The 23,899-nt window shown below is 40.7% G+C and overlaps 1 protein-coding gene and 1 pseudogene across 1 annotated transcript; both read right to left on the bottom strand.

The window, feature by feature from the left end:
- Window positions 1-1,417: 1,417 nt before the first annotated feature.
- Window positions 1,418-6,059, bottom strand: LOC114212842 (olfactory receptor 1J4-like; annotated as a pseudogene).
- A 9,640-nt stretch (window positions 6,060-15,699) lies between these two features.
- Window positions 15,700-16,641, bottom strand: LOC114212840 (olfactory receptor 1J4-like). The gene has a single exon (XM_028107854.1). The coding sequence runs from the start codon at window positions 16,639-16,641 to the stop codon at window positions 15,700-15,702; it is 942 nt and encodes a 313-aa protein (XP_027963655.1).
- Window positions 16,642-23,899: the final 7,258 nt, after the last annotated feature.

Raw genomic sequence — 23,899 nt, 5'->3', positions numbered from 1 at the left:
AAGCAGGAGTCCTCTTGGACAACAGAGATATTTCCATTGAGACCTTTCCCTCATTATCTTAATTGAAACAATCTTCACACCAGGGAAGACTTTCCACACAAGTCTATCTCACAACAAAATTTAACATGGAAAGACTGTTTTCCTTCATCTTCATTTTCTCAGAGCATCTTCCTTCAGAAGAGTAAGCTTTTTCCACCCAATCACAATCTAAAGGATGGGAGATCAGAGTGATATCTGCTCTATTCCAATGTGTCATGAAGGAATGATACTTTGTAGTTGGTCCACGTTTCATTATCTACAAGGCTTTTAAGAAGAGGTTCTTTAATCTGTGTTGGAAAATTTTGGCAGGATTTTCCTCCTGGGTTATATCATATCAGTTACCTATAACAGTTCTCAGCATAGGTGTAGTTGTTTATTTTCAGTTGATTCAGTTACATGTGTTGCCCTGAATCACTTAATCCAAGTGTTCTCAACCTCGGCTGCACATTAGAATCATCTGCCAGAAGTTTTGTATTATGTTTAGATTTGGGAAAACTGTAAGAAGCATTTAACTAGTCAGCTACTCCATTTGGTAAACCAGCATTCTGAAGTTCCCTATCTTAAGCTTTGTAGCTAAATTGAGATTTTGTAACTCTAGAAAAAAAATGTACTGTATGGTAACATAACATAATAAAAAAAGAAAGAAAAAATGTTTTCAGAATTGAGAGTGAAACTAAGGAGCAAATTGCTAAAATATGAATTATCATTAATTTTTATACAACTATTTAAAAGTATTCTAATTATCTACACCACTAAGATTCATAAACATCTGATACAAATTCATATGAGGTCTACATAAAGACTTGACCTTTCCAAACCACATCACATTTGACATTTCCAAAATTCTCCAACACAGGCATCAGAAATGTAAAGAATGAGAAGATACAGCTTTTAAAAATGCCTGACAGATCCAAATAAATAAATTTGCAGTCAAATGTCTTTTTCCTTAAAGAGGAAAGCATGGATTTTTTGTGTGTATTCATGAATATAAGACAATACTGTAATTGTTAAGGATAATTCCCACTCCTGATTTATAAGTTTGGTGCTTTGAAGACAATTGAGATAATGGTGCTTCTGTATGTGCCAAAACCCAAGGCTTACGGAAACATAAAGAGGCATAAAATAAAGCGAAAAAGAAGTTGGTTCACAGTACACAGATGGTTACAGCAAATATCTCTTGATGTGTCTGTGACTGGAAGTTTAAATGAACTCACTGGGTTTTGGAAGAGCAAGCAGGAAGAACTGTTAAGGCAGTCACCTGGAAACAGGAAAGTGGGGTGGGTGCGAGCAACAAGGATGGTCCTCTGCATAGTATTCCAAAGAGGAATGTCTAACAGTGCCATTTGGTGAACTAAGAACCGAGCAGGTGAGTTGATTTTCACTTGGAGAAAAAGATTTCCCTCCTGAAAAGTCTCCCCAGAGCCCCTTTCATGTCCCTGTTCCTCAGGCTGGATAAACGGGTTCAGCATGGGGATGACCACTGTGTACATCACTGAAGCAATTATGTCTTTGTCATTGGAGTTGTTTGATGATGGGAAAATGTACAGAACCATAATTGTCCCATAGAATAGAAATTCCACAGAGAGGTGGGAGCCACAGATGGACAAGGCTTTACAGATTCCTTGGTAGAGGGAACGCTCAGGATGGAGACCCCAATATGGACGTAAGAGACCAGGATGCCAGTCAGTGGTATGATGATTCCCAGTGCCCCACAGTGAGGATGACCAGCTCAATGATGGAAGTGTCAGAGCAGGACAATTTGAGCAGAGCAGCAAGATCACAAAAGAAATCTGGGATAGTGCCCATGGAACATTCTCCAGAATTGATCACATCCTAGGTCACAAATCAGGTCTCAACTGGTACCAAAAGATTGGGATTATTCCCTGCATATTTTCAGACCACAGTGCTTTGAAACTAGAACTCAATCACAAGAGGAAAGTCGGAAAGAACTCAAATACATGGAGGCTAAAGAGCATCCTACTGAAGAATGAATGGGTCAACCAGGAAATTAAAGAAGAATTTAAAAAATTCATGGAAACCAAAGAAAATGAAAACACAACTGTTCAAAATCTTTGGCATACAGCAAAGGCAGTCCTGAGAGGAAAGTATATAGCAATACAAGCCTTCTCAAGAAACAAGAAAGGTCTCAAATACACAACCTAACTCTACACCTAAAAGAGTTGGAGAAAGAACAGCAAATAAAGCCTAAACCCAGCAGGAGAAGAGAAATAATAAAGTTCAGAGCAGAAATCAATGGAATAGAAACCAAAAGAACAGTAGAACAGACCAACGAAACTAGGAGCTGGTTCTTTGAAAGAATTAACAAGATTGATAAACCCCTGGCCAGACTTATCAAAAGAAAAGAGAAATGACCCAAATCAACAAAATCATGAATGAAAGAGGAGAGATCACAACCAACACCAAAGAAATACAAACAATTCTAAGAACATATTATGAGCAACTCTATGCCAGCAAATTAGATAACCTGGAAGAAATAGGTGCATTCCTAGAGATGTATCAACTACCAAAATTGAACCAGGAAGAAATAGAAAACCTGAACAGACCTATAACCACTAAGGAAATTGAGGCAGTCATCAAAAATCTCCCAACAAACAAAAGCCCAGGGCCAGATGGCTTCCCAGGGGAATTCTACCAGACATTTAAAGAAGAATTAATACCTATTCTCCCGAAACTGTTCCAAAAAATAGAAACGGAAGGAAAACTTCCAAACTCATTTTATGAGGCCACCATTACCTTGATCCCCAAACCAGACAAAGACCCCATCAAAAAGGAGAATTACAGACCAATATCCTTGATGAACATGGATGCAAAAATTCTCACCAAAATAGTAGCCAATAGGATCCAACAGTACATTAAAAGGACTATTCACCATGACCAAGTGGGATTTATCCCTGGGCTGCAAGGTTGGTTCAACATCCACAAATCAATCAACGTGATACAATACATTAACAAAAGAAAGAACAAGAATCATATGATCCTCTCAATAGATGCAGAAAAAGCATTTGACAAACTACAGCATCCTTCCTTGATCAAAACTCTTCAGTGTAGAGGGATAGAGGGTACCTACCTCAATATCATAAAGCCATCTGTGAAAAACCTACAGCGAATATCATTCTCAATGGGGAAAAGCTGAGAGCTTTTCCCCTAAGGTCAGGAACGCGGCAGGGATGTCCACTATCACCATTGCTATTCAACATAGTATTAGAAGTCCTAGCCACAGCAATCAGACAACAAAAAGAAATCAAAGGCATCCAGATCGGCAAAGAGGAAGTCAAACTCTCACTCTCTGCAGATGATATGATACTGTATGTGGAAAACCCAAAAGACTCCACCCCAAAACTGCTAGAACTCATAAAGGAATTCAGTAAAGTAGCAGGATATAAAATCAATGCACAGAAATCAGTGGCATTCCTATACACCAACAACAAGACAGAAGAGAGAAAAATCAAGGAGTCGATCCCATTTACAATTGCGCCCAAAACCATAAGATACCTAGGAATAAATCTAACCAAAGAGGCAAAGGATCTGTACTCAGACAACTATAAAATACTCATGAAAGAAATTGAGGAAGACACAAAGAAAGGGAAAAACGTTCCATGCTCATGGACTGGAAGAACAAACATTGTGAAGATGTCAATGCTACCTAGAGCAATCTACACATTCAAAGCAATCCCCATCAAAATACCATTCACTTTTTTCAAAGAAATGGAACAAATCATCCTAAAATTTGTATGGAACCAGAAGAGACCCCGAATAGCCAGGGGAATCTTGAAAAGGAAAAGCAAAGCTGGCGGCATCACAATTCCGGACTTCCAGCTCTATTACAAAGCTGTCATCATCAAGACAGTATGGTACTGGCACAAAAACAGACACATCGATCAATGGAACAGAATCGAGAGCCCAGAAATGGACCCTCAACTCTATGGTCAACTCATCTTTGACAAAGCAGGAAAGAATGTCCAATGGCAAAAAGACAGTCTCTTCAACAAATGGTGTTGGGAAAATGGGACAGCCACATGCAGAAGAATGAAACTGGACCATTTCCTTACACCACACACAAAAATAGACTCCAAATGGTTGAAAGACCTAAACGTGAGACAGGAGTCCATCCAAATCCTAAAGGAGAACACAGGCAGCAACCTCTTTGACCTCAACCGCAGCAACTTCTTCCGAGAAACATTGCCAAAGGCAAGGGAAGCCAGGGCAAAAATGAACAATTGGGATTTCATCAAGATAAAAAGCTTTTGCACAGCAAAAGAAACAGTCCACAAAACCAAAAGACAACCGACAGAATGGGAGAAAATATTTGCAAATGACATATCAGATAAAGGGCTAATATCCAAAATCTATAAAGCACTTATCCAACTCAACACCCAAAGAACAAATGATCCAATCCAGAAATGGGCAGAAGACATGAACAGACATTTTTCCAAAGAAGACATCCAAATGGCCAACAGACACATGAAAAAGTGCTCAACATCACTCAGCATCAGGGAAATCCAAATCAAAACCTCAATGAGATACCACCTCACACCCGTCAGAATGGCTAAAATTAACAAGTCAGGAAACGACAGATGTTGGCGAGGATGCAGAGAAAGGGGAACCCTCCTACACTGTTGGTGGGAATGCAAGCTGGTGCAACCCCTCTGGAAAACAGTATGGAGCTTCCTCAAACAGTTGAAAATAGAGCTACCATATGATCCAGCAATTGCATTACTGGGTATTTACTCCAAAGATACAAATGTAGGGATCCGAAGGGGTACGTCTACCCCAATGTTTATAGCAGCAATATCCACAATAGCCAAACTGTGGAAAGAGCCAAGATGTCCATCGACAGATGAATGGATAAAGAAGAAGTGGTATATATACACAATGGAATCTTATGCAGCCATCAAAAGGAATGAGATCTTGCCATTTGCAACGTTGTGGATGGAACTGGAGGGTGTTATGCTGAGTGAAATAAGTCATTCAGAGAAAGACATGTATCATATGACCTCACTGATATGAGGAATTCTTAATCTCAGGAAACAAACTGAGTGTTGCTGGAGTGGTGAGGGGTGGGAGGGATGTGGTCGCTGGGTGATAGACATTGGGGAGGGTATGTGCTATGGTGAGCGCTGTGAATTGTGCAAGACTGTTGAATCACAGATCTGTACTTCTGAAACAAATAATGCAACATATGTTAAGAAAAAAGAAAAAGAAGAAGATAGCAGGAGGGGAAGAACGAAGGGGAGTAAGTCGGAGGGGGAGATGAACCATGAGAGACGATGGACTCTGAAAAACAAACTGAGGGTTCTAGAGGGGAGGGGGGTGGGGGGATGGGTTAGCCTGGTGATGGATATTAAAGAGGGCACAGTCTGTGTGGAGCACTGGGTGTTATGCACAAACAATGAATCATGGAACACTACATCAAGAACTAATGATGTAATGTATGGTGATTAACATAACAATAAAAAATTAAAAAAAAAAAAGAAATGTGGGATAGTGTTACCAGCGCAGAAGGACAGCCGGGCCAGGCTGAGAGTGTGAGACATTGCACTGCTACACGAGAATAACCAGGACACAGCCACTAGTGAGATACATAGTTTTCTTGCATGATGGTAGTGTAGTATAGAGGATGGCAGATGGCCACATACCTGTCAAATGCCATCACTGCAAGAAGGAGATTATCAATACAGCCAAAAAATATGAAAAAATACATCTGTGTCACACACCCTGCATAGGGGATGGATTGATCCCAAGTATGCATGTTTATCAGCATCTTAGGGATGGTGACAGATGAAAAGGAAACATCAGGGAGGGCCAAGTGGCTGAGGAAGAAGTACATGAGGGTGTGGAGGCGAGAATCCAGCCTCATGAGCAGGGTGATGAGCAGCTTCCCTAGCACCGTGGCCAGGTACATGCCCAGGAACAGGGCAAAGAACACCCTGATGCTCTGGCTGGATGGGGAGCCCCAGGAGGAGGAACTGGGACACGCTGCTCTGGTTCTCCAGCCTCATGCTCCTCTTTTGTGTACTGGCAGTGAAGGAATAGGGAAATGTCAGAGACTTTGGAAGTTGTTAATAGACACAATGGGGTTTCTTATTTTGTCCTAAAAAAACAACAACAACAAAAAACCTGCCTGACTTTCTGTCATCCCCTAGTGTCGCCAAAGCACAAGACCGACCCTCAATGCCCAACATGATTCCTTTTAGTGGAAACCAGAAAAAATCATTTTTTTTAGAGAGGGGGAGGGAGGGGAGGGATAGAGAGAGAGGGTCAGAGAGAGAGGGAGATAGAATCTCAAGCAGGCTCCACATCCAGCGTGGAACCTGACACAGGGCTCCATCCTACAACCCTGAGATCATGATCTAAGCTGAAATCAAGAGTCAGATGCTTAACCAACCGAGCCACGCAGGTGCCCCAAGAGCAAAATCATTCTTATTTGTTTTTAACCAACTATGTTCCTGGCATGGTACTACTAACTAGAAATATAAGAATAAATGGGACACCCGAGCCATCTTCCCCCAGGATGCTGACCCTTGAGAGAACACCTGACAGAGGACAGACTGAAGGTATGGGTCTACATTCAGAGGGTTCCTGTTGAGATTCCGGTTCCACCACTTGCTAGCTGTATGACTTGTGGAGCTAAATCTGTCTTGGCCTCATGTGATGCTTCTGTTATGTAAAGATACCAATATCACACATTTGTAGAAGTTAATAAGAGAATTCTAATTCCATACACATTAGTATCCAAGTACAGTCCTGCATACAATAAACACACAAAGTTTTAGTGATTATTTTTATAACAGGATAAGTATCCAAATAAAACCAGGATCAAATTCAAGGATTTTATGAAACAACAGAATGAGATGGTCAGCACGAAGGACCAAGTAGCTGATCTAAAACTTGGGTTAACCTGTCTGAGTGCTCACACTCTCAGAGGAGTTCCTGAGTTCATTTCCTATCACTGGGGGTAAATTTCCTGCTGGAACTTGACTTAGTGCATGTTCATCTTTTTTGCCAAGAAATAAATCTCACTTCAGTTCTCCATCTCTCTCCCTCTGTGTCTGGTGCTTGAAGCTGGCTCAGGTCTCGGTATTCATGGGCAGGAAGGTGTCTGAGACCTGAGACCTGGGATCTGGGATCTGGGAAATACTGAAGGACTGGAGGTGTCTGTTGGAATTCACAGTTACCTGATTTACCATCACTATTTCCTAGTATCTTCCTAGATCTTTACGCTGAGAATAATTGATACTTAATGAACACTGTGTCAGACAAATCTGTTTTTGCACGATTGTCTTATTAAATTTTTTTCACAGTCCTACAAGGTATGTGTTATCATAACTTCACTACACACATACTCAGGAGGGTTGAAAAACCAGCATGATCACATAGTAACTGCTATAGTCACAATTCTCTCTCATGTGTGTGTTTTTTTTTAATTTATTAGAATCTCTGCTTCTATAACCCTGCTGTTTCTCCCTCTCTTCAATTAGACAAAAGAGCCAGGATTTTTTTTTTATGTTCAGTTAGCCACTGTATAGTACATCATTAGTTTTTGATGTAGTGTTCAATGATTCATTAGTTGTATATAACACCCAGAATCTTAAAAAATATTATTTCAGGATTTGAAGGGGTCCTGCTCAGATAACTGTGGCCAATGATTCCGACAGCCCTTTAGTTTGTAAAATACTTTGATATTTCTTCAGTTTCACTCAGTCCATCAATGTTTATTTTGTGCCTGGGAAATAGAGAAGACAGGGAGGTTTTTTTTTCTTTCATTTTATTAACGAGTAGGGAAATCACTTGCACAGTGTCACATAGATAATGCATAGTAAACTGCTCTCAAGAGTAGATTTTCTGAAAATCTTTTCACTAGAGAGAGAATTTACTCTTTCCATGGGAAGTAGAGGGGCTGGAATATAAGCCCTGACAGTTGTTTGTTTTCTGTGTTTTGTTTGTTTGTTGTAATGCAAGTGCCTGACTTAAGCTTTGTTGAGGCATCAATTTCAAAGAAGCATAGGCTGTCTTGAATAACTACATTGCCAACTACACGACCAGATAAACAACTACGCCTCCTCTCCCCACAGAGGTTTCTTTGATTTCATGTTTGTTTTGTTTTGTTTTGAAGGGCATGAATGAGAGAAATAGGAAAAAAATAACATACAGAGATATGTCTTTAGTTGTGTAAGAAATATGGCTATTCAGTACCTATATTTTTGGAAAATGAAGGACCATAAGTTCTCTATTTAAAAAAAAAACATCTTGGTTGATTTCTATAATAGACCACGTGGGCAACTTGTCTTTTCTTTGTATTTTAAATTTCTGCTCTTATGTTTTAAATTCACCAATAAGGAGCAGGCCCTCAAAACTCTAGACCCCCACTCTTAACCACAGTAAAAGTAGAACCCCAGGCATGTGCTCTTTTTCACTACCTATGACCTCACTGTGTGGCCCCACATGTGCTATGTGATTTCCAGGTCTTTGTAAGTAGTAAAGCTCTATTTTTCAAAGATTCCTGATGGTTGCTGCTGAAAGCCATCTTTCAATCAAAACAAAAACCACAACGGCCATTTCAACCACAACATTGGGTATTGAGGCTGAGACTAGTACAAAACAGGAGCATTGGGTGTTTTACGCAACTAATGAATTGTTGAGCACTACATCAAAAACTAATTATGTTTGAGTTCTTCTTTGCCAATTTGAATACATTTTATTTCTTTTTGTTGGCTGATTGCTATTGCTAGGACTTCTAGTACTATGTTGAACAATGGTGGCAAGAGTGGGCATCCTTGACGTGTTAAGGGAAAGGCTCTCAGCTTTTCCCAGTTGAGGATGATACTCGCTGTGGGTTTTTCATAGATGGATTTTATGAACTTGGGGAATGTTCCCTCTATCCCTATACTCTGAAGAGTTTTAGTCAGGAAAGGATGCTGTATTTTGTCAAATGCTTTTTCTGCATCAATTGAGAGGACCATATGGTTCTTCTCTCTCCTCTTATTAATGTGTTCTATCACACTGATTGATTTGCGAATGTTGAACCACCCTCGCATCCCGGGGATAAATCCCACTTGGTCCGTGGTGGATGATCCTTTTAATGTATTGTTAGATCCTATTAGCTAGGATTTTGTTGAGGATTTTGGAATCCATATTCATCAGGGATATTGCTCTGAAACTCTCCTTTTTGATGGGGTCTTTGCCTGGTTTGGGGATTAAGGTAATGCTGGCCTCATAGAATGAGTCTGGAAGCTTTCCTTCTGTTTCGATTTTTTGAAACAGCTTCAGGAGAATAGGTATTATTTCTTCTTTGAATGTTTGGTAGAATTCCCCAGAGAATCCATCAGGCCCTGGACTCTTTGTTTCTTGGGAGGTTTTTGATCACTGCTTCAATCTCGTTACTGGTTATTGGCCTATTCAGGTTGTCAATTTCTTCCTGTTTCAGTCTTGGCAGTTTATAGGTTTCCAGGAAGGCATTCATCTTGTCCAGATTGCTCAGTTTATTGGCATATAGTTGTTGACAATAATTTCTAATATTGTTTCTATTTCCTTGGTGTTAGTCGTGATCTTTCCCCTTTCATTCATACTTTCATTAATTTGGGTCCTTTCTCTTTTCTTTTGGATAAGTCAGTTTATTGATCTTATTAATACTTTCAAAGAACCAACTTCTAGTTTCGTTGATCTAATCTGTGTTTCTGGTTTCTAATTCATTGATCTCTGCTCTAATCTTAATTATTTCTCTTCTAATGTATGGCTTAGGCATCGTTTTTTGCTTTTTCTCTAGTTCTTTAAGGTGTAAAGTTAGTTGGTGAATTCGGGATTTTTCTATTTTTTTTTTTTTTGAGTGAGGCTTGGATGGCTATGTATTTCCCCCTTAGGACCACCTTTGCAGTATCCCAAAGGTTTTGGACTAATGTGTTTTCATTCTCATTGGTTTCCATGAATTTTTTAAGTTCTTCTTTGATTTCCTGGTTGACCCAAACATTCTTGAGCAGAGTGGTCTTTTAGCTACCAAGTGTTTGAATTTCTTCCAAATTTTTTCTTGTGATTGAGTTCCAGTTTTAAAGCATTGTGGTCTGAGAATATGCAGGGAATAATCTTAAAATTTTGGTATCGGTTGAGACCTGATTTGTGACCCAGTATGTGGTCTATTCTGGAGAAAGTTCCATGTGCGCTCGAGAAAAATGAGTATTCTGTTGTTCTGGGTTGGAATGTTCTGTATATATCTATGAGGTACATCTGGTCCAGTGTGTCATTCAAAGCTCTTGTTTCTTTGTTGATTTGCTGCTCAAATGATCTGTCTGTTGCTGAGAGTGGAGTATTGAGGTCTCCTACAATTAACGTATTGTTATCAATATGACTCTTTATTTTGGTTAACAGTTGGCTTATGTAGATGGCTGCTCCCATGTTGGGGGCATAGATATTTACAATTGTTAGATCTTGTTGGATAGACCCTTTAAGAATGATATAGTGTCCTTCTGTGTCTCTAACTACAGTCTTTAGCTTAAAATCTAATTTGTCTGATATAAGAATTGCTACCCCAGCTTTCTTTTGAGGTCCGCTGGCATGGAAGATGGATCTCCATCCCTTCACTTTCCGTCTGGATGTATCTTTAGGTTCAAAATGAGTCTCTTATAGACAGCATATGGATGGGTCCTGTCTTTTTATCCAATCTGCACTCTGTCCCATTTTATGGGAGCATTTAGGCCATTCACGTTGGGAGTGATTATTGAAAGATATGAATTTATTGTCATCATGTTGCCTGTGAAGTCCTTGTTTCTATAGATTGTCTCTGCAAATTTCTGTTCTATATCACTCTTAGGGGCTGTCTCTTTTTATAGAACCCCCCTTAATATTTCTTGCAGGGCTGGCTTAGTGTTCACATATTCTTTCAGTTTCTGTCGATCTTGGAAGCTCTGCATCTGTCCATCCATTCTAAATGACAGCCTTGCTGGATAAAGTATTTTTGGCTGCATGTTCTTCTCATTTAGTACCCTGAATGTCTTGCCAGGCCTTTCTGGCTTGCCAGGTCTCTGTGGATAGGTCTGACATTATTCTGATGTTCCTCCCTCTGTACGTAAGGATCTCTTCCCCCTAACTGCCCTTAAGATGGTTTCCTTGGTTCTAAGATTTGCGAGTTTTACTATTACATGCCAGGGCATTGGCCTGTTTTCCTTAATCTGCCTCTAGAACACAAATGTTTGTTTCATTCCCCAGATTAGGGAAGTTCTCAGCTACGACTTGCTCAAATATATCTTCTAGTCCTCTCTCTCTCTCCACCCCTTCAGGGATCCCAATAATCTGACATTGGAACGTTTCATGGTGTCACTTATTTCTCTAATTCTCTTTTTATGGATTTTGAGTTTTTTCTCCCTGGCCTCCTCTTTTTCCTTCTTTTCTATCAATTGGTCTTCTAGATCACTAATTTGTTCTTCTGCCTCGCTTACCCTAGCTGTTAGATTATCTAGATTAGATTGGATCTTTGATCGCATTTTTAAATTCTGCCAATTCAGCTTTCATTTCTTCCCTTAGAGACTCTATGTTGCCATTAATCAATTTCTCCATTCTAGCTATCGTCTTCTTAACTGTTACCCTGAAGTCCATTTCTGACATCTTGGTTATATCTGTATCCTTTTGTAAATTTGCGGCAGAAGTCACAGTCTCTGAGTCTTTCCTATTTTGGGAGTTCCTCCTCCTAGTCATTCTGTTAAGGGGTGGTTGAGGGAATGTACAGAGTCCAGATTATTGGCCACAGCCCAAGCAAGATGCACCGACCTTAGGGTTGTCGGCCTCTTGTTCTCCCAGCCTGTCTTCTGGCGGGGGGATGGGGGGGGGACCTGCTGCGCTGTTACTCAGGCAACCCTGTTTGGACAGAGTTGCTCTACCCCCTGTTGGGGGGGTATGGGCTCAGTGAAAACCAGTTTTGGGGGGCTTTTGTTCTCTGGTGGCTTTCCCTGGTGGCTTTCCGTGTCTCTCCTGAGAGTCAGAGCAGAAAAGATCGTTTCCAACCCTCTGCCTCAGAGCAGAGAGATCGCAGTCTGTTCTTCAGTGAGCTCTCCAGGCCACACTATTTCCGTTTCCATCTGTGCTGCTATAAACTGCAGCTTCCTGGGTTGTGTGGCCCTCAGCAGGGCGCCCAGTCCTCCCCTCCAGGTCAGGTCATGGGGCACATCTCTGCCCTTTGTGCTTTTAAAACCACCAGCTTCCCCCAGTTCGCAAGCATGGCCCGCCGCTCTGGGTTTCTGTCAAGCGGGCTGCCCTAAAGTCCTTTCCCCGCTGCTACTGGTCTGAGAGTCTGTGCCCTGTCCCCAGCACAGGAGGCTTTCACTCACCCCTGGTGCAGGATCCCAAGGGCTCCCTCCCCCTTCTGTTTATCTTCCGATATCTGCCCACAGAATCAGGGCTCCCTGCTTCATACCTCGAAACCAACCACCTGCGATATTCTATCTGTAGAGATCCAGATATATCTTCTTACATCTCAGGCTGATTTTGTGGGTGTTCAGAGTGCTCTGGGAGATATCCAGCTCAGTTCCAGGGACCGATTGGAATAGGGTCCCCTACTCCTCTGCCATCTTCTCCCCCACACACTGTACCACATCTTCTTTATCCATTCATCTGTTGAAGGGCATCTCAGCTCCTTCCACAGTTGGGCTACTGGGGACATCCCTGCTACGAACATTGGGGTGCACGTGGCCCTTCTTTTCACTACATCTGTATCTTTGGGGTAAATACCTAGTAGTGCAATTGCTGGGTCCTAGGGTAGCTCTATTTTTAACATCTTGAGGAACCTCCATACTGTTTTCCAGAGTGGCTGTACCAGCTTGCATTCCCACCAACAGTGTAAGAGTGTTCCCCTTTCTCCACAACTTCAACATTTGTTGTTCCTATTTTGTTAATTTTTGCCATTCTGACTGGTGTAAGGTGGTATCTCATTGTGGTTTTGATTTGTATTTCACTGATGGCTAATGATGTTGAGCGTTTTTTCATGTCCGTTAGCCATTTGTAGGTCTTCTTTGGAGATGTGTCTGTTCATGTCTTCTGCCCATTTTTTTGACTGGGTTATTTGTTTTTTGAGTGTTGAGCTTGTGAAGTTCTTTATAGATCTTGGATATCAGCCCTTTATCTGTAATGTCATTTGCAAATATCTTCTCCCATTCCGTGGGTTGCTTCTTTGTTTTGTTGACTGTTTCCTTTGCTGTGCAGAAGCTTTTTATTTATTTATTTTTTTAAAGATTTTATTTATTTGACAGAGAAAGACACAGCGAGAGAGGGAACACAAGCAGGGGGAGTGGGAGAGGGAGAAGCAGGCTTCTGCCAAGCAGGAAGCCCAATGTGGGGCTCGATCCCAGGACCCTGGGATCATGAACCTGAGCCGAAGGCAGACGCTTAATGACTGAGCCACCCAGGCGCCCCCAGGAGCTTTTTATCTTGATGAAGTCCCAGAAGTTCATTTTTTCTTTTGTTTCCCTTGCCTTTGGAAATGTGTCTTGAAAGAAGTTACTGTGGCCGATGCCACAGAGGTTACTGCATATGTTCCCCTCTAGGATTTTGATGTATTCCTGTCTCACATTGAGTCCTTTCATCCATTTTGAGTTTATCTTTGTGTATAGTATAAGGGAATGGTCCAGTTTCAATAGATAATCTGAATAGACCAATAACCAGTAACGAAATTGAAGCAATAATCAAAAACCTCCCAAAAAACAAAAGTCCAGGGACAGATGGCTTCCCAGGGGAATTCTACCAAACATTTCAAGAAGAAGTAATACCTGTTTTTTGAAGCTGTTTCAAAAAATAGAAACAGAAGGAAAACTTCCAAATTCCTTCTATGAGGCCAGCATTACCCTGATCCCAAAACCAGGCAAAGAACCCCATCAAAAAGGAGAATTAGAGACCAATATCCCTGATGAACATGGATGCCAAAGTACTCAACAAGATCCTAGCTAATAGGATCCAACAGTACATTAAAAGGATTATTCACCACGACCAAGTGGGATTTATTCCTGGGATGCAAGGGTGGTTCAACATTTGCAAATCAATCAGCATGATAGAGCACATTAATAAAAGAAAAGAATCATATGATCCTCTCAATTGATGCAGAAAAAGCATTTGACAAAATACAGCATCCTTTCCTGATTAAAATTCTTCAGAGTATAGGGATAGATGGAGCATTCCTCAATATCATAAAAACCGTCTATGAAAAGCCCACAGTGAATATCATTATCAATGGGGAAAAGCTGAGAGCTTTTTCCTTAAGGTCAGGAATACGACAGGGATGCCCACTTTCACCACTGTTGTTCAACATAGTGCTAGAAGTCCTAGCCTCAGCAATCAGACAACAAAAAGAAATAAAAGGCATCCAAATTGGCAAAGAAGTCAAACTCTCTCTCTTCACAGATGACATGAGACTTGATGTGGAAAACCCAAAAGACTCTACCCCCAAATTACTAGAACTCATACAGCAGTTCAGCAATGTGGCAGGATATAAAATCAATGCACAGAAATCAGTTGCTTTTCTATACACTAACATTGTAACTGTAGAAAGAGAAATTAAGGAATCAATTCCATTCACAATAGCAACAAAAACTGTAAGATACCTAGGAATAAACCTAACCAAAGAGGTAAAGGATCTATACTCTAGAAACTACAGAACACTTATGAAAGAAATTGAGGAAGACACAAAAAGATGGAAAAACATTCCATGCTCATGGATTGAAAGAATAAACATTGTTAAAATGTCTATCCTGCAGAGAGCAATTTACACTTTTAATGCCATCCCTATTAAAATACCATTGGCATTTTTCAAAGAGCTGGAACAAACAATCCTGAAATTTGTGTGGAACCAGAAAAGACCCCAAATCACCAAGAGAATGATGAAAAAGAAAAACAAAGTGGGGGGCATCACGTTGCCTAAATAATCTTTAAAAAAAAAAGGAATGCTGGAATGTAAACTCTACATGGGGATCAGTTTGGGGGTCTTTTCCTTTTTTAACTTGCATGTGCAGAGCTTGGAAAATTGCCTAGTTTATAGTCATGGTAAATATTTTTGTGTGCATGAGTTATGAATTCACGTATTTATCTTTTCCTTCTTAGAGGTAGAAATTCTCAGTTTGGGAACAAGACAATACTCATTTCCCCAAATTAAAATTAATCAGGCAGATAGAAGCTATTCTCACTACAAAAATCCAACTTAAAGCAGATTACAATCTTCCCAGAATGGAGAAATTAGATAACTTGATGGACTCTGCTGTGCTCCCCTATTAATTTCTTGTCATAGGCAAAATCAAATTTAAGTTTATTTAAGTTTTAGCAAGCCATCAAAAACACTTTATTATCTAGCTACTGCATTAAGAAGGTAGGCATTCTGGACTTTCTAAAACTTAACATTAGAAACTTTACTGAATATTTGTAGCTTTGAAAAATAATGGACAAGAAACAGGAAATAAGGAGCTGATTTATATCTCATTTACTTCAATAGATAGAAACTGTGGGTTATAATTAAAAGCTAGGGATGACCAAATTGAAATGGGTCAGGTCCTATAACATAACTGCCCATTTAAAGGGCAGCTGGGAGGATGCAGGAGACATGGTAGTGAACACACAATTTTTCAAGAAAGCATCTCTGACAAGGTCAGTGGGTGAAATAACACAATTAGGTGATTCTCACTTGGTGAAAAGGATATTGTTTCTGAAAAGAATCCCCAGAGCCAATTTCATGTCTCTGTTCTTTAGGCTGTAGATGAAGGGGTTCAACACAGGGGTGACCACTGTATACATCAGTGAGGCAATCATATCTTTGTCATTAGAGTTGCTTGATGAGGAGGAAAAGTACAGTGCCATAATTGTTCCATAGAATAGAGAAACCACAGAAAGGTGGGAGCCACAGGTGGACAGGGCTTTGCAGATACCTTTGGTAGAGGGAACCTTCAGAATAGAGGCCCCAATGCGGCCATAAGAGAACAGGATACCACTCAATGGAAAAATGACAACCGCAGCCCCTGCAGTAAATATGACCAGCTCATTAAGAGAGGTATTGGAGCAGGACAGCTTGAGCAGGATGGGGAGGCTACAGAAAAAGTGGGGAATGATGTTGTCATCACAGAAAGACACCTGAGTCAGGAGGAGGGTGTGCAAGAGGGCACTGCCACAGGAGAGAATCCAGGATCCAGCCACCAGCAACACACACAGATCCTCCTTCATGATGGTGGTGTAGTGTAGAGGGTGACAAATGGCCACATACCTGTCATATGCCATCACTGCAAGAAGGAGATTATCAACACAACCAAAGAGTATATAAAAATACATCTGTGAAATACATCCTGGATAGGAAATGTGTAAGTGCTTAGTCTGCATATTCCTCAGCATCTCTGGGACAGTGACAGATGAAAAGGAAACGTCAGTGAAGGCCAAGTGGCTGAGGAAGAAGTACATGGGGGTGTGGAGGCGAGAGTCCAGCCTGATGAGCAGGATGATGAGCAGGTTCCCCAGCACCGTGGTCAGGTACACGCCCAGGAACAGGGTGAAGAACACGCCCTGCTGCTCTGGCTGGATCGGGAGCCCCAGGAGGAGGAACTGGGACACGCTGCTCTGGTTCTCCAGACTCATGCTGCTTTTCTCTCCTGGGGGAATAAATAGAAATGGGAAACATCAGGCACTTAGAAATACTAAGCATAGCAATTACTGTGTGGTCACATATTTCTCCAAGTGACTATGTCAGCGTGCAGACAAGGATTGCCTTGCACTCATCCAGTCTGGTGGGAGGGATGCAATGAGATTTGTTTGTACCCCAACACAGTCACTTGGAGAAAGAATGTGACCTCAAACTCTTCAGTGGGAATCAGGAACAGCTCATTCTTTTTTGGTGTTGTTTTTTTACATGTATAGAGACACTGTGGTAGGCACTAGGGAGAAATTCATAGATAAGACATAGTTGCTTCCTCTGGGGAGTCCACATTCCAGTGAACAACCTCACAGTCCTGATGAAGAGCATGCCTCTGCAGCCAGACTGCTTATGAGCTTGTGTCTGGTTCTTGCTTATCCTGATTGTTGCTTGCCCTCTCTGTCTGCCTGCCTGCCTGCCTGTCTTTCTCACACACATATGCATGCTTGCCACTTATAGCACTGAGAAGATTAAAGAAACATTACATGTACAGAATAAGTCCTCAAACATAAACTCCCTTCACACCATTAGAATGACTATTACCCAAAAAAAAGAGAAGGAAGGAAGGAAGGAAGGAAGGAAGGAAGGAAGGAAGGAAGGAAGGAAGGAAACAAGTGTTGGTGAGGATGTGAAGAAATTGGAACACTTGTGCATCCCTGGTGGGAATGTAAAATGGTGCAGTCACAATGAAAAACACTATGGCAGTTCCTCAAAAAATTAAACATAGAGTTACCATATAACCCAGAAGTTCCACTTCTGGGTATATATCCAGATAATTGAAATCAGGTTCTTAAACAGATATTTTTACACCCATGTTAAAAGCAGCATTATTCATAACAACCAAAAGATGGAAAAAACCTGTGTCCTTTGACAAATGAATGGATAAACAAAATGTGGTATATACATACAGTGGAATGGAAAGAAGGAAATCCTGACACATGCTACAATGTGGATGAACCTTGAAGACATTATGCTGAGTAAAATAAGCCAGTCACCAAATCATAAATACTGTATGATTCCACTTACATGAGATCCTAGAATAGTCAAATTCATAGATACAAAAAGTAGAATGGTGGTGGCCAGCAGTTAGAGGGAAGGGAAATGAGAAGTTATTGTTCAATGTATACAGTTTCAGCTTGGGAAGATAATAAAAGTTCTGGAAGTAGATGGTGGTGATGGTGTGAATGTACTTAATGTCATGGAACTGTACACTTAAAAATTACTTAAATGTCAAATTTTATGTTATATATTTCACCACAATAAAAATGTTTTAAGTTAGAAAATATATCAATAAGAGTTAATAAATTACTGTCTCAAGGGGTGCCTGGCTGGCTCAGTCAGTGGAACATGCCACTCTTGATCTCAGGGTTTTGAGTTCAAGCCCTATGCTGGTAAGGGTGGTATATACATTACTTAAAAATAAAATCTTTGGAGCACCTGGATGGCACACTCAGTTAAGCATCCGACTCTTGGTTTCAGCTCAAGTCATGATATCAGGGTCCTGGGATGGAGCCCTGTGTCACGCTCTGAGCTCAGCAAGGAGTGTGCTTGGGATCCTCTCTCCCTCTCCCTCTGCCTCTCCCCCAGCTTGCATTCATTCTCTCTCTCTGTCTGTCTCTCCAAAATAAATAAATAAATCTTTTTACAAATCTTTTTTTTTTAAATATTTTATTTCTTTATTTGACACAGAGAGAAAGAGAGAGCACAAGCAGGGGGAGTGGCAGGCAGAAGGAGAGGGAGAAGCCGGCTCCCTGCTGAGCAGGGAGCCCAATGTGGGACTTGATCCCAAGACCCTGGAATCATGAAGAAAATTGGGGGCCCCGGAGAAGTTCAGTAGCCTTCAAACCACATGGACAAATTTCCATCAACTTTGCATAAAGAGGACTTTCCTTGGAGCTTCCAGTTATGTCTATAGCTGAGACAAGAGAGGAGTCAGGCTGCAGGGCTCTTTCCCCCAGTCAAGTGCATACACATCACACACACAAAAACAGACATGCAGAGTAACACAGAAACCAAGGTGCTGTACTTTGGCCCTCTCTTATCTGTACTCATCTCCAGTTGAAACTATAGAACTTACATTCATCTTTAAAATGAAACATTTTGTCACACAAAACTTAAAAAAAAAAACATGCAGAAGGAACCCTTCTAATGCTGTTGGTGGGAATATAAAGTGGTCAGCTGCTATGGAAAACAGTATGGAGTTTCCCCAAAATATTGAAAATAGAACTACCACATGATCTTGCATCCCACTTCTGGGTATATACCTTTAGAAAGGATTGAAATAAAGATCTCAAAGGGATATCAAAAGCACTGCCATGCTCATTGCTGTACTATTCACAATAGTGAAGTTTTGGGAACAACCCAAATGTCCATCAACAGAAGAGTGGGTAAAGAAAATGTGGTATATACATACAACAGAATATTATTCTGCCTTAGAAAAGAAGGAAATCCTTCCGTTTGTGACAACATGGATGAAACTGGAGCACATTATGCTAAGTGAAATAAGCCACTTCCAGAAGGACAAATATTATATGATTCCACTTTTATGAGGTATCTAAAAGAGTCAAACTCATAGAAACAGAATAAGTAGTAGCTACCAGGGGGAGGAGGGGAAAAGGTATAGCTGTTATTCAAATGATACAGTTTCAGTACTTAAATGAATTAGTTCTAGAGGCCTGCCCTACAGCATAGTGCCTGTAGTCCACAGTACTTTGTTGTGCACTTAAAAATTCATTTAAAAAGTAGATCTCATTTTAAGTGTTTTTATCCAGGAAAAAACAGGGACACAAGGAAATTTTTGGAGTTGATGGATATGTACCTTGATTGTGGTGATAGCTTCAAATGTATATGCATATGTCCAAACTCATTAAATTGCATACATTAATTTTGTAGTTTTTTTCTATCAATTACACCTCAGGAAAGCTGTTTAAAAATCATGCAAACACCACATCCAGTCATCTGGGCAACTCACAAACCACACACACAAAACCTCACTACACACAGTAAGAATCACATGTAGTCTAACACAACATACAATTAACCTAAAAAGAAGCAACATACACACACCCACACAAACACACACAAGCACACGTATATGCATTGGCGGAGATTTCTAGCTTTCCATGATCTATTATCAGCACTATACAATAGGATTTTCTACAGTGATGGAAATGCTCTATATCTACACTGTCCACCTATAGCAGCACTAGCCCCACGTGACTACTGAGGACTTGAAATAGAGCTACTGCAACTAAGGAACTAAAATTTTTATTTCAATTAACTTTAATTAATTTTAATTTTATGGCCACATGTGGCTAACGGCATCATAGAGGTCAGTGTGCAAGTCAGCCTCTAAAAACAAGCAACGTAAATACACTGTCTCCTAGTCCTCACATAAATGCACGGATCTAGGTCTAGTGATGGTTCCCCACCTTGCTCTGATCTATGGCAGTTCTTGCTGGTCCAGGCTGCTACCTGAATATTCCTCTCTTATGCTTCCAAGGCCTGAGGGTCTTTAGCACCTTCCGTGCCTGTTCACAAGCACTCGAACAATGAGCAGGAAGATTCACAATTACCAGTAAGACAAAGACCCAGAGGAACACAACCCCAAGCTTCTGGTTAGAGAAGAAGTCAACAGAACTAATTGCCCAATTTCTTGCCTCCCTCTTGAGATGGATCTCGTGCAGGGGCCAAAAGGGGCTGAACCACAAGGGTCCCAGGAGAAAGTGTCCCTAATGTCAGTGACATGTTGGCCTCCCCTCTGCCTGGTCATGAGAAACTGGAGAGGCCATGAACACCCTTCACCTGAAGAACCCAGCAATGGAATCTGTCTCTACATAGATCATAGAAAGGCCCAGATAGAGTAGTACTCGCCTTGTAGACTCCCCCACCACTGACCCCCCAAACTGTATTAGAGTACATATTTCACTACCACCATTCTTTCCATTCTTAGAGAACCACAAAAGACCCACAAAAGCCAAAGCAATCTTGAAAAAATTGAACAAAGAGGCATCACACCTTTTTTAAAAATGATTTTATTTATTTATTTGAGAGAGACAGAGACAGCAAGAAAGACCACGAGCAGGGAGGAGAGGGAGAAGCAGCCTCCCTACTCACAGGGAGCCCAACAGGGGCCTTGATCCCAGGACTGTGGGATCATGACCTGAGCTGAAGGCAGACACTTAACCAACTGAGACACCCAGGCACCCCAAGGCATCACACTTTTGGACTTCAAACTATAATACAGATCTTAGTAATCAATGCAATATATTATTGGCATGAAAATGTATAGACCATGGAACAGAATATAGAACCCAGAGATAAAACCATGCATAGGCCATCAGCTAAGTCTTAACAAGGGAACCAAGTGTATACACAATGAGTAAAGGATAGTCTTCAATAAATGGTGTTGAGAAACTGGATATCCGGGGCACCTGGGTGGCTCAGTCATTAAGCGTCTGCCTTCGGCTCAGGTCATGATCCCAGGGTCCTGGGATCAAGGCCCACATTGGGCTCCCTGCTCCGTGGGAAGCCTGTTTCTCCCTCTCCCACTCCCCCTGCTTGTGTTCCCTCTCTCGCTGTGTCTTTCTCTGTCAAATAAATAAAATCTTTAAAAAAAATTTAAAAAAAGAAAGAAACTAGATGTCCACATGGAAAAGAGTGAATGTGGATCCCAACAATGTGCAAGTAGCTGTCTGTGACATTCAGTCCCAGGAGCCAAAAATGTCTGCCACCTTCATGGGCAGCAGCACCACCATCCAGGAGCTGTTCAAATGCCTGTTTCGGAGCAGTTCATGGTCATGTTCAGGTGCAAGGCCTTCCTGCACTGGTACACAGGTGAGGGCATGGATGAAATGGAGCTCACCGAGGCCAAGAGCAGCATGAATGACCTGGTGTCTGAGTACCAGCAGTACCAGGATGCCAGGGCCAAGGAGGAGGGTAAATTTGAGGAGAAGGCAGGGAGGAGTTGGCCTAGAGCTGTCTTGTACCCTGTACAGCATGGAAGCCAGGTGAACTCTTTATTTACTCAAAACCTGTTCTCTGATGGCCATGTCTCACTGTATATGCACTGCTCTTCTTCCTGTCTTGACAGCACATGTGTTACAGCATGGGATATTTGTGTATGGAGTTTTCTATCTATTCCAGGTGGAGACTAGACCCTTATATAAATACATATAATTTTCAAATATTTTCTCATAATCTGTATCTTTCTTTTCATTTTCTTAATGGTGTCTCTCTTGGAGCAGAAGTTTTGAACTTTGATGAAATCCAATTTCTTATTTTTTCTTTTATGGATCATCTAAGCAATCTTTGCCTAACCCAAGGAAACACATATTTTCTCCTATTTTTTTCTAAATGCCTTATAGTTCTTAATAATTTGGTATATGACCCATTTTGAGTTATCTTTTGTGTGTGGTATGAAGTAAGGATCTAAGTTGAAGGTTTTGCATTGAAGATATCTGATTTCTTTAGCTCCATTTGTTGGAAAGATCATCCCTCCCCCATTGAATTGCCTTGAACTGCCTTTACACCCATTTCAGAAACCAGTTGATCACAAAAGTAAGGTTTGTTCCCTTTGAGATTTATTTCTGGTCCCTCAATTCTGTTGCATTGTTCTATATGTCTATCATTATGCCAGTGCTACACTTTCTTGATGATTGTTGCTTTACAGTTAGTTTTTAAATCAGGGAGTGAAATACCTCCCACTTTGTTCTCCTTTGAGTTAACTAACACACCTCTATAGTTACAAACATCACCTCTAATTGCTCTGACTAGGTCTTCTAGTACTATGTTAAATAGCAGTGGCCAGAATGGGCATTCCTGTCTTGTTAGTGATCTTAGAAGAAAATCTTTCAGCTTTTCACTGTTAAGTATGATATTAGCTGTGGGCTTATATATAAACTTTATTATGTTGAGGGGCGCCTGGGTGGCTCAGTTGGTTAAGCATCTGCCTTCCGCTTAGGTCCTGATCCTGGAGTCCTGGGATTGAGCCCCACATTGGGTTTCCTTGCTCAGCAGGGAGTCTGCTCCTCCCTCTCCATCTGCCCCTTCCCCCCACTTGTTCTCTCTCTCAAATAAATTAACTAATTAATTTTTAAAAACTTTATTTTTTAAATTAAATTTTATTTTTTATGTTCAATTAGCCAACATATAGTTATGTTGAAGTGAATTCCTTCTATTCCTAGTTTGTTGAGCGTTTTTATCATGAAAGGATGTTGAATTTTGCCAAATGTTTTTCCTACAACAATTGAAATAATTTGTGGTTTTTCTTCTCTATTCTGTTAATGTGGTATATTGCATTAATTGATTTGCATATATTGAACCATCTTTGCATCCCAGGGATAAATCCCACTTGGACATGGCGTATGATCCTTTTAATGAGCTGTTGAATTTGGGATTTTGTTCAGGATTTTTGCATCTATGTTCATCAAGATATTGTCTTTATTTTTTATTTTAATTCCAGTATAGTTAATATACAGTATTATAGTAGTTTCAGGTATATGATATAGTGATTCAACAATTCTATACATCACCCAGTGCTCGTCACGACAAGTGTGCTCCTTAATCCTCATCACACATTTCAGCCATTCCCCACCCACCTCCCATCTGATAACCATCAGTTTGTTCTCTATAGTTAAGACTCTTTTTCTTGGTTTCTCTCTCTCTCTCTTTTTTTTCCTTTGCTCATTTGTTTTGTTTCTTAAATTCCACATATGAGTGAAATCATATGGTATTTGTCTTTCTCTGATTGATTTATTTCCTTAGCATTATACTCTCTAGCTCCACCCATGACATTGCAAATGGCAAGATTTCATTCTTTCTATGGCTGAATAATATTCCAGTGTGTGTGTGTGTGTGTGTGTGTGTGTGTGTGTGTGTGTGTGTGTGTATGACCTCTTCTTTATCTATTTATCTATCAATGGACACGGGCTCTTTCTATAATTTGGCTATTATAAATAATGCTGCTTTAAACATAGGCATGCTTGTATCCCTTTGAATTAGTGTTTTTTTTTGGGGGGGGTAGATACCGAGTAGTGTGATTACTGGATCATAGGGTAGTTCTATTTTAAACTTTTTAAGGAACCTCCATACTGCTTTCCACAGTGGCTGGACCCCATTTGCATTCCCACCTATAGTGCATGAGGGTCCCTTTATCTCCATATCCTTAACCCTTGTTTCTTGTGTTTTTGATATTAGTCATTC

Source organism: Eumetopias jubatus, unplaced genomic scaffold (genome assembly GCF_037043125.1).
Source record: "Eumetopias jubatus isolate StellerSeaLion01/CBP00866 unplaced genomic scaffold, mEumJub1_p1.0 scaffold_15, whole genome shotgun sequence".
NCBI classification, from domain to species: domain Eukaryota; kingdom Metazoa; phylum Chordata; class Mammalia; order Carnivora; family Otariidae; genus Eumetopias; species Eumetopias jubatus.
The sequence above is the reverse complement of the archived record's forward strand: the minus strand, read 5'-3'. Positions and strand labels throughout refer to the sequence as shown.

What these genes read in the sequence shown, in the direction of transcription:
- LOC114212840 (XM_028107854.1), bottom strand. Translation starts at nt 16,641, where the DNA reads ATGAGTCTGGAGAACCAGAGCAGCGTGTCCCAGTTCCTCCTCCTGGGG.